Source organism: Mustela erminea, chromosome 2 (assembly GCF_009829155.1).
Source record: "Mustela erminea isolate mMusErm1 chromosome 2, mMusErm1.Pri, whole genome shotgun sequence".
Lineage (NCBI taxonomy): Eukaryota > Metazoa > Chordata > Mammalia > Carnivora > Mustelidae > Mustela > Mustela erminea.
The window spans coordinates 131,539,450-131,556,355 of NC_045615.1; the positions used below are offsets into that span (position 1 = coordinate 131,539,450).

Here is a 16,906-nt window from a genome sequence, read left to right on the forward strand (position 1 = left end):
CCCATTATCTCAAACTCCCCCATCTAAAACCAAAAACCTCCTCTTCCAAAAACTAGTTCCTCCTCCTAACTTCATGATTTCTAAAGACCAGCATGTGCTTAGTCTTCACACTGAAACTCTCACATCTTTGGTTCAACCCTCTCCCTCACCAGCCATATCCCATCATCACTAAATCCTAGAGATGCCTTTCCTCTATGTACTATTTTTATTATTTTTTTAAGATTTTATTTATTTATTTGACAGAGATCACAAGTAGGCAGAAAGGCAGGCAGGGGTGGGAGGGCGGTGTGGAGCAGGCTCCCTGTTTAGCAGAGAGCACGATGCAGGGCTTGATCCCAGGACCCTGGGATCAGGACCTGAGCCAAAGGCAGAAGCTTTAACCCACTGAGCCACCCAGGCACCCCATCTGTGCTATTTTTAAAGCCACAGTCTCCTCTGACCGTAATCATCTCCAACCAACGGCTGTGAGACACTCAGAACAGCCTACCTCCTTTGCCCCTGCCATGTGCTCTAGGCACCGAGGTCAGATGTATTTTCTTCAAACTCCAACTTACTAATGACACTCTTCTCTTGTAACCATAACTGTCCGTCACTCACAAAATCAAGTTCGCGCAGAAGCATTAGCATCACTCCAATCTGGCCTCCATCGACCTACCTGACTCCTCTCACAGTTATCCCCCGTGGCCTCTTCTCTCCAACCACAATGCTTGGAAGCACGGATCCTCACTCAGACAGCAAAATTCCTAGAGAGCATTTCAGGGGGTCTCTGAGGTCGAAAGGACTACCATAATTCTAAGCTGTAATTTACAGCCTTTTCCACTGTGTTAACACTTAACTGATAGGGCACACAAAAAAATAATGGCTAAAACTCCTGGCTTTTTCTGCACAGGGCAAGATAAGGACACAAAATACACTAGTAATCACTGTACTCCCCAATACTATGTATACACACTCCCATCTCTCCTAAGAATTCCTTGTTGGACCAGTAAAAAAATGATTAACTTCATTAAACCTCAGTCCTCGAGTACACCTTTTTAATGTAATCATGCATAAAGTACTCCTTCTGTAGATGCAGGCATGATGGTTTGAAGGAAAAGGCACGTGGGGGCATCCTTTCTTCTTAAAAGATTGGCTGACAAATAAATCATAGCTATTCAAATTCAGGTAGAGGCAGACATTTTCCCAGAAATGAACGAGGCAAGCCTGTCACTTCAAGGAAAACAACTGACCGTGTTTGTTGCCGACGATAAAATGCAAGCTTTCAAGCAAAAATTAGAATTTGGGAAAACTTGTACCTGCCACTGAGAACGTGACAGCTTCCCAATAATTACTGACTTTTCTGAGGAGATAGGTGGTGAGATTAACAAAGGCAATGTTTCCCTACTGCATAATGAAACATGTCCACATTTGGAAGAACTTCAAACTCACTGAACCAGTATTTTCCAGATATACAAGTCCATGATGGTACACAACTACGTACGGGTGAAGCAGCCATTCAAAATGTCTGACACGCCAATGGGTTTTAATACAACAAAGTTTACTATTGTGGCTTCAGATCCTGTGGTGTAAACTAACCATTAAGAAACTCTCAATTACCTAGTTCTGGTGGAACATCAAAAAAGAATATCCACAATTCCCTGAAAAAGCTATTAAAATACTTGTCTCTTTTCCACCTTCATGTCTTTATGGGACTGGCACTATTCTCTTCATCTACTTCAACCAAAACAATTTATGAAGACACAGTAAAGGGAGAATCAGATAAGAGAATCCAGCTGCCTTTGATTAAGCCACGAAGGACATTTTCAAACAAATAAAACAATTTCACTCTTCTCACTAAATTGTTGTTGGCTTTGAAAAACATGTTCTTGTTTCACAAAACATGTCCTATTTTGTTAACATTACTGAGTTTCTTACTCTTTTTAAAATGGATAACTTCACAAAATAATCTCCAATTTTAATTTTTATTACAACAAATACTGATTGGAAAAAAAAAAAAAGATCTTTGGGTCTCTTGATAATTCCTGAAGACCTGAAGGGGTCCCCAAGACCAAAAAGTTTGAGGTCAATGCCTTAGAGTAATCTTTTGTTTTCTTCGTTTCTCTCTCTCTCTCTTTTTTTTTTTCCTGTGTGCCCACCACTTCTTTACTTCTCTAAACCCCATTTATTTTTCAATTCTGTCCTTTACTCCCAGTCAAGCAACGCCTTATCTGGACATTTATGATGCTTATTTTGTTCTACATACTTGGCAAATATCTATCTGGTGTCCCCGTCCTCCTGCAGCCTACAATCCAGTGTTCCCACTCCAGCTGTGGTCAAGCACAGAAGTCCGCATCAGTATCACTTGCAAAGACCCCTAACAAACGTAGAATCTCCACAATTAAAAAATTTTCTTAAAAAGAAATGCAGAATCTCAGGCCCCAGTCCCACTAAGAATCTGCATTTCAACAAGATTCCCAGGAGATTTTCCTGTATGTTCACATTTGAGAAGCAGGGGATTTATGCCTCTCCCTAATTGTTGTGACTTTCTTAGAAGGAATCTAGTACCTTTAATTTGTTGAGCTGCTCAAAAGGAGGGCATGGGTGATGAGCCCTGGATGTTGTACAAAGTGTTGAATCACTATATTAAATGCCGACAACTAATATTATACGGTATGTGAACTAACTAGAATTCAAATAAAACTTAAAAATAATTTACTTTGTATAATAATCATTCACTGAAACATGCTTACCCATTGTATGAACTTGTTTCTGGGGATTAGCAAAACAGCCTATATCCCAAAGAAACTTTTCCACCTCACAGCAAAGATAGATCGGTAATAATAACAGTAGCTAACATTTCAAAACATTCTTTCTGTGGGCCCAGCCCTGGGCTGAGGACTTCATGTAACAATCTTATAAGGTAGGACCTACTATATTACTACTTCCACGTTAGAGATAAGACATCTGGGGTTCAGAGGTTAAGAGAGTGTAAGCCAGCATGAGTGCCGCTAATACCCAGGAAGGGACAAATGCCACGAGATGGGTAAAGAGATTTAAACAATCTTGAGGAAGAAGTGTGTGAGTTCTCAGAGGGAAAGATTACATCTCAATCTGGGATTCACCCAGAGCACTAGTTCAGTCCCTTGCACACTGAGGAACTCAGCAGGCATTCATCAGACTGAAACCATGTGAGTGGAGTCAGGGTGACCTATCAACCTTACCAAGAGTATCTTAAAAATAAATGTTTATTTAAAACTAAAATAATTTAATTTTTACTCTAGATTTTACCAATCCAATAGTCCTGAACTCCATTAGAGAGATAATAGACCGAGTTAAAAATGCTTCTCTCTGGTGTTCTATCCATGGAGTCTGTTCTCTGACACAGGGCTCTTATCCCATAGCACACAGACGAATGGTCATCAGGATGCAGAGGGACAGGACAAGAACTAAAATGGTGAAAGCCACTTGGAAATCCTGAAAGAAGCTGATGCTTTCTCTGGGTAAAGAAAGGAAGTCATGGAATGTCTCCCTTGCCACAACGAGCAAGGAATGAAAGGAAATGCTGGTTAGCGGCTCCCCGGACAGGACACACACCTGGAGGAGACAGAAAAGCAAAGCAGAACTGGGGAGTCAGCCCGTTACGGAGCAGTGCACCTGCAGGCGTCCACCACCAGGTGTCTTGCCCGCCCCAGTCCTTGAACTTCCCCAGCTGCACCTGAAATCAGTTCCTTTCCCAACGATTTGGAGTTGGGGTCCTCACCACCCTCTCATTTTCTGACAACTGCACATGGAGCTATGAGCACATTTTCTTCTAGAACATTTCATGAAAAAGTTCTGTGGTTCTATTAACACTACTTTCCATGCCTAACAGAGATTAAATATGTTCTCATGGCCAGCCATCTTGTAGACCTTGTATATCCCTCACATATAATATTTATATGGAAAAAAAGCGTCCTGGTAACAAAAAAACAACAGACAAAAACCAGTTTCCCAAACAAGCCATTTACAGGATGGAGATCTACCTTTACTGTATTTCAGTTGTATATTCAGTTTTATATGAAGACTTCTTCAAATAACACTGAAGGAGAAAAATATTCAGCTAACCATGTTCCTCGTGATACTGAGCAAGAGTCCTTTTGAGGATTAAATTTGATCATATTCAAGAGGAAATCTATGGAAAGCTAAACAAAAAGAAAAAAAAAACAACGAAAGTTCACACACAGTAAACACCACCTCCCCTCTTAGGTACCAAGAGGAATATTTTGGAGTTGGAGTTATCCTGTTCTCTTACTTTCTGACCATTCCACATGGAACGCTGACCATGTATGATTTTTTTTTAAAGTAGGCTCCATGCCCAGTGTAGAGTCCAACATGGGGCTTGAACCAAGGACCCTGAGATGAAGACTTGAGCTAAGATCAAGAATCAGACGCTTAACCGACTGAGCCACTCAGGTGCCCCAAAGATGTGTGATTTTCTAACGGTCAAAAGATTTGATTTTTCCAATGAAGTGTTTGAACATGAAGCTTTTATTTCACTGTTTGGCATCTAAGGTTTTTTGTTTGTTGTTTTTTAAAGATTTTATTTATTTATTTGACAGAGAGGGATCACAAGCAGGCAGAGAGAGAGAGGGGGGAAAGCAGGCTCTCTGCTTGGCAGGGAGCCTGATGCGGGGCTCGATCCCAGGACCCTGAGATCATGACCTGAGCCAAAGGCAGAGGCTTAACCCACTGAGCCACCCAGGTAACCCCTGGCATCTAAGGTTTTTAACAGGGAAATGCAGTATATAAATTATAAGGACCGCTGTTGACTACCTTCACATTTATGAAAGCTAACTGAGTACTTACCTGCATCAGACCCAAGGCACAAAATTTATGAACCACTCATGTTCTAGCTTTTGAAAAGCTAATGTTTCTCCTCCTCTCACCAGATTAATAGATGGAGAACACTGAGAAGTCATCTAAAGACATTTTGGAAAATTTCAAGCACGTTTTGCTTAACAGTTCATGTCATACTTGGTAATTCTAGTGGAAGGGCTGGGACTGGCTCTGGAATGGCTATGCCCCCAGCATGCGGCTGTAACAGGCAAGACCAACATTACATGAGTTACTTCTGCCATAATCATTTCATGTGAATATGGTGGCTGAGTCCACTGACACACAGAGCAGGAGTATACATATCTCTCTATGTATTTATTAATTTCAGATTTTTCTGTGAGGATAATGAATTTGGGCAGACAGCTCGTGATGAAATCTGACAACAATTCTTCAAGTTGCCAGTCGTCCTTTTGTCTCTGTGGGCTCACTGGGTCACAGTCCCAGCAGCTACATGCCCTCCATCGAGGGCAGGAGAGGATCTACTGGCACTTCGGGGAGCACTTCAGTCAAGACAACTACAGGACACCATGCCACCCCTTCTCTTTCTAAGTCACCACTCTGCTCACACAACTCTTTCCCAGAAACTTAACCAAAACTAGAAAACAAAATTTTTCTTTCCTTTTCTTTCTTTTTTTTAAGATTTATTTATTTGATAGAGAGCATGAGCAGGAGGGACAGAGGGAGAGGGAGAGGAAATCTCAAACAGACTCCACGCTGAGCGTGGAGCCTGACGTGGTGCTCGATCACAACCTGGGCTGAAACCAACATCGGATGCTTAACTGACCACACCACCCAGGTGCCCCAGTTTTTATTTTCAAAATGCCAATAAAGCAGAGAAAAGAGTGTGGGAGTGGGGGGAATACAAATTAAACTTCTTTGGTAATCAATTGAAAAGCAAAGAAGAAAAAAAGAGATTCTTTACTTTTTGACACCTCTAGGGGCAATGGCTTCCTCGGCTCTCCATCTGATGTCTATTTAGTCCCCAGCACAAGTAACCAAGTACCTGACTGTCCACATCCCTATCAACTGAAGTACCCTCCTCTGAGCATCCTCTGTCCCACAGCCCTTTGGCCCCTCAGAGTCCCTTCCGGGTCCATTAGAATGGATCTGTTACCTTGTGCTCACTATCACACTGTTAGACTTTTGCTACCATTCATTTCATTGCATTTACCTTTTTGTTTCCTAAAGCATAATACTTTACTTTTTTTTTAAATGTTTTATTTATTTATTTGACAAAGATCACAAGCAGGCAGAGAGGCAGGCAGAGAGAGAGAGAGAGAGGAGGAAGCGGGCTCCCCACTGAGCAGAGAGCCTGATGTGGGGCTTGATCCCAGAACCCTGGGATCATGACCTAAGCCGAAGGCAGAGGCTTTAACCCACTGAACCACCCAATATATACTTAAAAGAGCAACCAAGAACCATTGTGAAGATTTAAGGGAATCCTTTTTTTTTTTTTTTGGTCTAGAACTTTCCAAAACACTTAATTGAGCAAAATCATTTTCTTCCCTAAGTTCATGAGGTGAGATAAGAATTATTTTTACATCTCTTACCCCCAGGGTATGAAAATCTAATTTGGAAATCATATCCTCTACCCCAGAACACAGTGTGTCCGAGCTATTCTGGAAACATCTCACATCTGTCTTCCTGAATTCCTCCTGTCACATCATGGAACTCAGCTGAGAAGACAAGACAGGAAGGCTAGTGAATCACCAAAGGGTATTTAAGAGATTAAAATTAATTCAGCAGGGCAAACCAGCTGAAAATGAGGCCTTTCCTATATACTGGAATTATTTTTTTAAGGGATCAGAGCTTCTGAAAAGCAATTTAAAAATCATTTGTAGTTGAAATTACCAGAAAACAACTGACAAAGAATGAACATTTAAATGAAGTTTCTGGAAGAGTTAATAGTATAAACTTATGCAACGTTCTAGCACTCTTTAGTTAGCCAAAGCCAGAAACAAGAAGAGCTGCCAATTATGTCAACATAATTAGGTTTGTGCCTTGGCTTTTTCCCTCACCAACTAGCCAGCTTGCTGAAGAGGTCCACTTTGCTGGCCTTGGTACTGGAAACCAATCAACGCATAACATCAAAGGAGTCAACTCTCAAGCAACACGGATCAATTTGCAACGCCAAGGTGAAGTGTAAATGCCAATGTAATCGAAACGGTCCTTTTCCTTGGCACTGGCCTTTCTGACTTGCAGACCTATAAACTCAAATATGAGGACTGTTTGTGGTGGACTGAACGACCAGCCCCCATTCTCCATTGCTCCTAGGAGCCTGGAATAGAAATCGTCTTATCCAGTGCTCTTCACAATTGTGGTTTACAACCCGCGCTTACTTTTTCTGTTTCTGCAGAAAGAAGTCAAGGAGTGGCTTGACAGAGCAACCCTCAGAGACCATGCATGTTTCTCATCCAGCTCCAGCCACCCAACTAGCAACGAGGTAACATTTACACAGCCTTTTACTATGCACTACATACTCTCCGAAGAGGTTCGTATCCACACATAATGATGACTTGGCTCCCGCTTTCATGGAGCTCTATGCCTCAATGGATGGTTTCAAGTAAGGCTGAGGTGAACGTGATAAAAGAATTCTGAAAACATTTCTTTAGGATACAGAGAGAGGACGTCCAATAACTCCAAGGGTCTTGAAAGGTTTCACAAAGGAGATGCCATTTGAGCAGGATCTCAATTGTTTATAAGCACAGAAAGATCCTCTAAAATACAGTTTTCCATTTTCCAAACTCTCAAGGTAACTACCACACACACCAAGTTGAAGATTAAATCTCACATAGTCAGGCTCTGGAGGTCACAGATATACGTCTCAAGGCGATGGTGTGGCAGGAAAACACTGGATGCTGTTTCTGAATACACTGGTTCAAGTTCCACTATGGCCACCTGAGTAGGAGAAAGTAGCACGAACAAGATTCCATGGACACACAGTAGGTCCACAGAATTTCACTGTACCTTTCCTAGTAACCATTTTTTCCAGTCTCACCTATTACGAGGCAATTATGTCAATTAAGTTATAAAATACAAACCCAACATCAAAATCAGACGTTGAATGCACTGGAACATCAAAGGATTGACTGAGTACATCAGGGCTGCCGTTTGTAGATGGCCTCCAGTTTTATTCAGTCAATCATTTATTGACTAAGTTCACCTGCTGTATTTCAGGCATTGACAACACAAATACAAAGGTAAAGACAGACTGATCCCTACTCTTAGGATGCAGAAGGTCCTAACTAAAATCAGAGTCCAAAATAGAGGCAACCCATCATTAAGGAAGAAGCAAGCTTTTCCATCCCACTGCTGCAGCAATAATGGTGACCACTAATTATAAGAAGCACTAATACTTATTAAACTCGTTCTATATGCCAGCCACCGTTCTAAGAGCCCTCTGAAAATGCTCTCACTTACTCCTCACAGCTGATCTATGCCAGACCCTATCATTACACCCACATTACACATGAGAGGCTCTGTGGACTGCCTGCCTCTAACCGAGCTGAGATTCGAACTCAGGAAGTTGACTCTAGAACCCACGCTCTCAACGATTAAGTTCATGAAGCATTAAGGCCCAAAGCCACATCACCTAGATTTTGTTTTCTCTCTGTATATCCTGCCTTTGTGAACCTAATGTTGAACCTAATGTTGGCGTGGCTAGTCCCCAAGATCCACCCGGTTTCACACTCTGTATCTTTGATTCTATGAAGCCCCCAGTTAAACCTGAGTTACAGGTTGGTACCAACGAGGCACTGAAACCTGTAGCCCGGTAGCATCAACATGTTGTATCTTTCAAAAGTTTTCATGCAACCAGCATAAACCAGCAGGAGACTACCGGAGAGAAGACATACAATCTGACCAACTCATACTTCTCTGAGTCACCGTGCTCCCCTGGGCCCATGGAGGGAACGGTATTTCAAGCAAAATGCTAACAGATCACAAGCTCTCACCTTTAAGCACCAAAACGGGATGTGACCCTTTCTTTTAGAATCGGGGTCAAGGCTTTTTTTTTTTTTTAACTCTGGTAAACCCCTATGAAACTCAGTGATTTCACAGATGTTTTTCTTTTTCCTAACAGGCTCTTGTTTTCTCAGACGGCAGACGACACAGGAGGAAAAGAGGGGCAACATATTGTACAGATGATTGATTGGGGCGAGGGTTGGGGGGAGCTACCAAAATGCTGGAGGGGGCAATTCAGAAAGAAAGAGAAATAGAAAGTAGTCAATCTCTGGGTTAGCCTGGGCATTTTATTTTATAGATAGCAGTCTAACTTGGAAAGGATGCCCCGAAGGTAGAATGAGTCTGTTCTATTTTTCTCTGCTCCCCAAAGCACAGTCTGCAATCCAAAGAAAACTGAGCGGTGATTTGGTCATAAAACACATGCCACTGTGTGTGATGAGTATTTACTTAAGACAAAGCAGATAAGCAAATATACACACTCAGCAATACAGACTGGTATGCATGTATTAGGTGTTCTGGCGATACATACCAGGATCTTACAAAAATTTGCCTTATTTCTTTTCTTTCAACAGTTAGTGCTTATGTTTTTTTATAGATATAAACATGTGTATTACATGAAACGTATAATAAACACTGACTCTACCATCGTTAAGTGAAACATACCCATTTTATTTGAACTGCTTGTGATTAATGTAAACATTAACGGTAGATTTCACTGGACAGACAAAATCAAAAGAAACACAAATGCTGGAAATTCGTTGATTTTATTTTACTCACTAATTTATGGAGTGGGTACTACCGGAAACTCGGAAGTGTGATCATGAAGTAAAGTGGTTTCGTTTCAGTAGGAGTTCACAACTGGCTATGAGGAAATTCCCAGAGAATTCCCCAGAACTATTGATACTAATATTTTGAGACCTTGAGCATGCTGAAGTAAGTGCAGAGATCCCAAAGTGACCATATGGCGAACCACAGCAGAAGTCTGGGGGTACCCGGGCGGCTCAGTTGGTTAAGCATCTGACTCTTGATTTCAGCTCAGGTCATGGGATCGAGCCCCATGTCCAGCTCCACGTTTGGCGAGGAGTCTGCTTGGGATTCTCCTTTTCCATCTTCCTTTCCCCCCACCCATGTGCTTTCTCTCTCACTCTCTCTAAAATAAATAAATCTTAAAAAAAAAAAAATGTCCACAGGTTTGGTTCTTGAGCATGTTTTTAAAAAACTCAGTCTGGCTGCTTTAGAGTCACATTTAACACATTCTTTTGGGCATATTTGATTCAAAATGTCTATCCTTAGCCACCTATGAAGGGACAGCACCATATTGTCAATCTTCCTTTAAAATGTGAAGGCCTTTATAACTGACTTTAAGAGAGGAGAATGAGCGTATTGTCTCCTTGCTTCGAGAAAGCTCTAGCTCAGTTCACATCATGGGCCAAGCACCAGAGAAACTAACGGAAAGTGATGCCAGGACACTGAGCGAAGGAGTGCTGAGCAGAGGAGACCCCAGGACGGAGTCCTAGAAAGACTCAGAGTGGACCAAGCAGAGTGCACACGTTCAGCCTGAATTCCGGCCTCTCCACAGGCCCTTATGGATGCCCACACTCAACAAGAAAAGGGCCGGGGACAGAAATAATGCAAACAGTCAGCAGTGAGGGAATCAGTAAATAAAACACAGGGCTTGAAAAGCGTGGACTAGCATGCTATTGTTGAGGTAGAGAAACAGCATGTCCTTGTACGTGCTGCCCTACAAAACACATCCTTAAGAGGAAAAAGCTAACCAGTTGTAAAACCATCTGATGTAATATTTTTTTTTATTTTTTAAAGATTTTATTTATTTATTTGACAGAGAAAGATCACAGTAGACAGAGAGGCAGGCAGAGAGAGAGAGAGGGAAGCGGGCTCCCTGCTGATCAGAGAGCCCAATGCGGGACTCGATCCCAGGACCCTGAGATCATGACCTGAGCCGAAGGCAGCAGCTTAATCCACTGAGCCACCCAGGCGCCCTGATGTAATATTTTCTTGTTTTAACTTTTAATTGTGGAGCATTTTAAAGATATAAAATTAGAGAGAACAGAATAATTAACCCTATGGACCCATCTTTAATAATTATCAGCTTTGGGGCAGTTTGGTTTCTTTTCTTTTTTTTATCTCCACCTCAGTTATTTTGGAGAAAATCCCATACATGATATTATTTATATTAGTATATATTATATTACATTATATCTATTATTATATATGAGTATATAGCTCTAAAAGATAGGGACTTCTTAAAAAATAGCATCATCATAAAATGTGGGTAAATCTTAAAATTTATTATAAATGTGGGTATAGGGCCTAAAATGTTTTCTGAAAGGAAATTAAAAAAAAAAAATAGAAGACGACGACAGTGGTCATCACTGGGGAAAGGGGCTAGCGGGAGGAACAGAGGAGACTTTATTGTACATTTAATAGCATGTGGTGAAATTTGAAATTTGCCTACAATGGCCAGCGCCATGCCTGGGAGAGCAATGGGACGGCTGTCAGGACAGGAGGGAGACGAGGAGGTCCTGGTGGTGCTGCTGAAAACAGCAGAGGAGTTTGGCTGGGAGACACTCAAAGAGTCCTTGATGTGAATCCAACACTGGTAGGTGACAGCGTCCATCAGCGATAGGATAGGATACTTCCCAGTGCGTAAAAGGTAATAGCTATGAACTCAGGAATATTACTAAACATAATTATGCTTCCAGCAGCGTGCAGCTCTAGACATTTAGGAGACGAAATGGACTCATCTCAACCTCCCTACTGCCATATCCGGCTACGGCGGGCTGATGATGAAATCCATCATCTGAAGAACCGCAATTTTAAAGGGCACTTCAAAAACACTTAAAAAAAAAAAGTCAATGTCTTCACTTTCTCCTTCTCTTTTCCTTATCTAGAGTCCTTGTCATTTCTCTGCCTTGTAGGTTGCAGAAATGTTCTTTCCTTCCGTGGTAGTACGATCTGTTACAACGACAGCCCATGAACAGAGCCTTGGAACCTACAGGGTAGGTGCCAGGTTACTGGGTTACGTTAGAGAACTAAGCCTTGGTGAGCGCTTGTTTACGCTGAATTTAGATACGACAAAGTATACTGCGTGTTTTAATCTATCAGCAGTACACTGGGGGAGCAGAGAAAAGAGGCAACTGAAAGGAGCTGGCTGTTAGAATCTGTTCGTTTCTGTCCCAGCTGGGACTCCTCCGACAAACCCAAAGATGTTACGGATACAGACAAAGGTCAAGAAAGTCTGGTCTCTATTAGACTCATTAAAACCCTGAGCTTCTGAATATATTAAAGAGAAGAAACGCCTCTTTCTTACTTTCAAATATCACATGAACAAGGCTAATGAAATGTTCCCCCGTAAAGGTCAAAGGGAAATATCTATAATGAGCAGAAATTTAAATTTTGTAAACTTCTAACTTTTCATTAGTGTGAGCATAAATACGTTCCAAGAACTTTAAAATAGTTGGTTCTTTTAATAAAGATACATGTGTCCCCTGCAACTGTATCTCTTCTTACTTCACTTAACAAAACCCAGGATTTCTAGATAGCATACGGAAGAAGTTCACCTAAACACTGGTGGTGTCATTTCCAAACAGGTGACATTCTACTATACTTAACGCCACGGAAACATTTCTTTTCACAAAAATGCTTACCAGGACAAGCAACCAATGTAGGAACCAAAAAGAAACAACTGAGAAATGTAACAGTATTTTCCACACAAGCTGCCTAATTTTACCCCAACAGGCTTCAGTTCTCTGCCCCCAAATGGGGAGCTTTCTTTTTTGGTCGGACTAGAGATTAACCCCATCCATAATAGAACACACCAAAAGGAAGTGCCACTGTGAGTCTACTCCCTTTACCGGGGGGGAGGGGAAGCAAGGGGTGGGTACCTGTTTCATCCGGGGAACTGGGGGAGGCACTGTCTTGGGACAGTGTTGTCCAGCTGGACTCCTCATCACTTGGTGCCAGGTTCTGGATCCGGTGTAGGGCACAATCGGTCTTGGCCCCCGTTTTTGGATGATCCTTTTTGGTCTCTGGGCTAGAGGACACTGTGGCCGCCGGACCATCTTCAGGGCTGAACTGGGCCTTGTTTGGTTTCTGCGGCAGCGCCTCGCCATTCCCAATGATGGTGGAGGCCGGGCCCTGGCCCGGCTGCGACTTCTCTTCCACAGCCCCGTGCTGGTTGCCCACACTCTGCTCTAGGTCTCTGGTTGAGGTTTCCAGGTCTGCATAGTAATTGAGGAAGCTCTTGGTTCTCCTGGGTTGCGAGGGTAAAATTTCACAGCCTGAGGAATCACGCGGGTGGGGCTCTTTGCCCTCTAACTTCTCAGAAGTTATGTTGATGACTGCAGTGGGGCTGACGTTTTTGTTGGGGTCCTGCTGTCCTTGTTCTGCGGCCTTCCGGAGCTGGTTCTCCCCATTTTTCACCAGCTTGATATTGGCGGAGCCATTTCCCAGCAGGGGCTGTGCGGCCGGATCGGAGAGGCCCATCGCCACCTGGATATTAGTTAGTGCATATTTTTTCCTGCATTTGGGGGGCGTGCTGTTCTTGGTTTCGGTGTGTTTTATCTCGGCATTCAACAGTTCATTGTGGGAGGAACGGAGATGAAGGGTATTTGGTGGTGTGGCCGGGCTGTTGCGATTCGTGATGTCCGTGGCTCCGCTGCTGGCCATAAACACAGCCACAGGGTCTACACCTGAGTCAGCTGGAAAGAAAAAGAAACTCGTCAGTAGCTGTCTGACATGACTGAACTGAACCGCTTAGCAAACGGTGAGCCAACATTTTTATACAAAAAACTGAAAGAGTTAATGCTTCCGTTGTATACATTCTTATAGAATTGACCCATTTTCCTCTTTGTTTTCCCTGCTCACTCATAAATTAAATAGGAACAAATAAAAGGCTTAATGTGGGTACATAAAAGCCAATTTTTAGAAAAGCTAAAAGGTCTTCTAAGGGTCCAAAGTTTATTTAGACTCTCCCTTTTGTAGTCATATAAAAGCATTTTCTTCTGGTCATTGTTCACAGCCTTGAAAATAACCCCCTTTCTAAACATTCACATCACATTTCTATTCTGTAGTTCCTTTGGGCAACAAAAAAGTTGCTCAAAAATCGGCTGGGGCTCCAGCTTTCTTAGTTAACCTGAAAGGTCATTGTTCACTGATGCGCCATACAGCCAAGGTAATTTTTCTCAGCCACGTTTAGAAATTGTGCTCCGAATGCCCGGAAAAGTCAAATCTCCACTGGTGTTTGCTAATATCTTTGTGAGTATTTTTGACCTGGGCTTAGTATTTGTACAAAAGAGACATTCTGGAGAAATGGCTCAGTTACTGGAGAACGTACACACACACAAAACTATTACTAATAATGCAGCCTTGAGCCCTAGGCTACTGCTGGGTTAGAGCCCCCAAAGGAGTCTGAACATGTTCCACTGAGTTACAATACCGACTCAGCTGTTCACGGTCCCCATGTGCCCTTGCAGGACTCCAAGGAAACCACCTGACAATTGCATTTCTCTCAAATATTGCTCATACCATCAGTGATTTATTCCATATGTCTCTTGCTTGGAAGAAAGAAAGGTTTCTCAGACTAGAAGGGAACAAAATTCATCAACAAGAATTCCTAAGGTTTCACATTTCTCAGTCTGTAAAGAATGACCCCTTTCTTATCTGATCCTCTGCCTTCCACAGAGGCCTCAGTGAGTTTACACCGGCAAATGAACCAAAGCACAGCTCCCAACATTCCTAAAATTGTATTGTGACAACTCCCTCTTCCACTCCCTAAGCAAAACAGGGACCTCCGCAGGAGAGAAAGGTAAGAGTATTCCTCCATTTGAGAGCTTAGAGGTACTCCTTTCTATTATCAAATACTCAGGATTGCCTACTTTAGGAAAGAGTCACCCACTCTCCGGGAGTCCATGTACTTCTAGAAAGGTAGGCAACATAATGCTGTAAGCAGGGCCCACATTCATAAATGCAATGACAGTGTCGCCCACAGAGACAGTTAAGGGCTGTAAACCAAGTATTTAAACTTCAGACCCCATTTCTTTATCAGGATTCCTGCTTACCCAGCAATGTAACTAACCACCTGGGGTTCATTTTATAAGCCTTGAGCCCTATAAAAAACTGAGTTTAGTTTGTTGCTCCCTTTCAAACAATGCTCTGATAACTACATATTTTACAAATTACATTGTTTTAACTATTACTACCACTTCTGTGTATTACAGATTAGAATTCACCCTCAATCAAGAGCAGCACTTGATAGCAAAGGGCTCACTTTGAACCCACAGAATTTTCCCTGAGACACGTATTTGTAACATGGGCACACAAGAGAAAACTCTTGGGTATTCAGAATGACATTACTATAAGAAAGTAGGAAATCTTTGGCTTTTTTAAAGACCTGGCCAAAAAAACAAAAAACAAAAAACAAAAAACTTCTATCAGTCTATTTTAGGATGTTAGGTACTATATTCTAGCAATGTTATTAGAAAGTTTTATTTACTTTGCTCATAACCATAAACATTTTCAGAAAGAATACCATCAAAATTTCAAGGTGATTAAATAGCTTTTATATACTGGGTGTGACAGATTATAAAAACTTTTAGCCATGTTCTTCTAGATCACACCGTCCTCCCTATGCCCTTTGTCACTCTCCTGTGCGCTAGAAATCACAAAGGGGAGTTTTGGGCGGGTTACATTAGAACAACAGGACCATCCTGTACAAAACAGCTCTGTCTGTGCTGTTTTTGTAGATCAAAGCCTGAACACAGTTTGAATGTGTTTTCGATATTAAATGATGGTATCACCTGGGAGCTAAATCAAAGGTTCACATCTAGAACTAAGGCAGCCAAGTTAACGCTATGAAGTATACAGTTGTCTCGGGGAGTTAACTATCAGCTAAGCGGTCATCTGGTGTCAAAAGAAGTAAGTAAAAGTTAGCAAATTCCTAGAAAGATGAAGGTTTCAAAGGAGGAGGCCCCTGAAAATGGGAAGCAGTGCCCACGACGTTAAGAACAAAGAACTCGGGGTCAGGGAGACAGGCTAGTTACTAGCTGAGTGATCTAGGACACCTGACCTTCAGTGTCCTTGTCTGAAAAATGGGGCATTTTTGTTGCCAGGATTGTTTGGAGGATTAAAATGAGAAATGCGGGCCCGAGGATTTAGTCTAGTAATAACCATAATGTGTCAACAAACCGCACCCCTTTACATCCAAGGGACAGAGCACAGGGCTGCCTGCCAGGGGCCCCAAATTTACCACCTGATTAGCTCCAAGTGATAGAAACAGTCCTGTTGTACCGACACAGAGAAAGCAAACAGACCAACAGGATGGGATAAAGATGTTGGGTCCAGAAGAGTTTAATAATAGGAAAAAAATTCCTCAGTGTAGAGGTAGGTGGTTTTTTGTTTCTTTTTTAATGCAAAGAAAATCTTACAATGTCTCTTTAAATCTTCCATTGAGCTGTTTTCTTTGGAGACCAAAAGCTTAAGAATAAGTCCAAATTCCTTGTTATAACAGATAAGTTAGTTAAACTGTCCATTTCTTAACTGTAAAATCAGGATAGTAACGGTATCTTCACCTCACTGAGTTTTGTTGAAAACTAAGAGAGACGGCTGTCAGCATTTAACCCAGGGCCTGGCATGCCATACTGCAGGCCACCATATCTACTGAGCACTTTCTTCTTGCCAGGCATCATGCTGGGAGTAGGGAAACCGAGACACACAAGATCCCACCTGCTAAGTGCTTTCAGCCTTGCTAAAGACACACACACAATAATGTGATAAAAATCAACCAGGATGGGAGCTGGGGAGGTACAAGGGAGTGAGTGGTCTTCCCACCTCAGTCTGGAGAGGATCTGAAGGTAAGAGAGGCCGGATTCGCATTTGGGGAGTCTTCGCAAATCAAAACGCAAAAGGAGATGCGGTAAAGGGGAGGAAGAGTCAGGCAGAGTCCTACGAGACATGCTCCAAGGGACTGGACTTGACCCTGAGGCAGAGAAGATCAAGTACTTCAACAGAATGAAGAATGGAGAAGGCTGAAGAGAAAGACACAGAGAGAGAAGGTGAGGGAGAAAGAGAA

The 16,906-nt window shown here is 42.3% G+C and overlaps 1 protein-coding gene across 12 annotated transcripts in view; it reads right to left on the reverse strand.

The window, feature by feature from the left end:
- The window catches only part of APBB2 (amyloid beta precursor protein binding family B member 2), a 369,643-nt gene that overhangs the window by 165,116 nt on the left and 187,621 nt on the right, over positions 1-16,906 (reverse strand). For all 12 annotated transcript variants that reach the window (XM_032334144.1, XM_032334145.1, XM_032334149.1 and 9 more), the window contains one exon: positions 12,723-13,538. In XM_032334144.1, the coding sequence (XP_032190035.1) occupies positions 12,723-13,538 (816 nt within the window). The remainder of the gene's footprint in view (positions 1-12,722; positions 13,539-16,906) is intronic.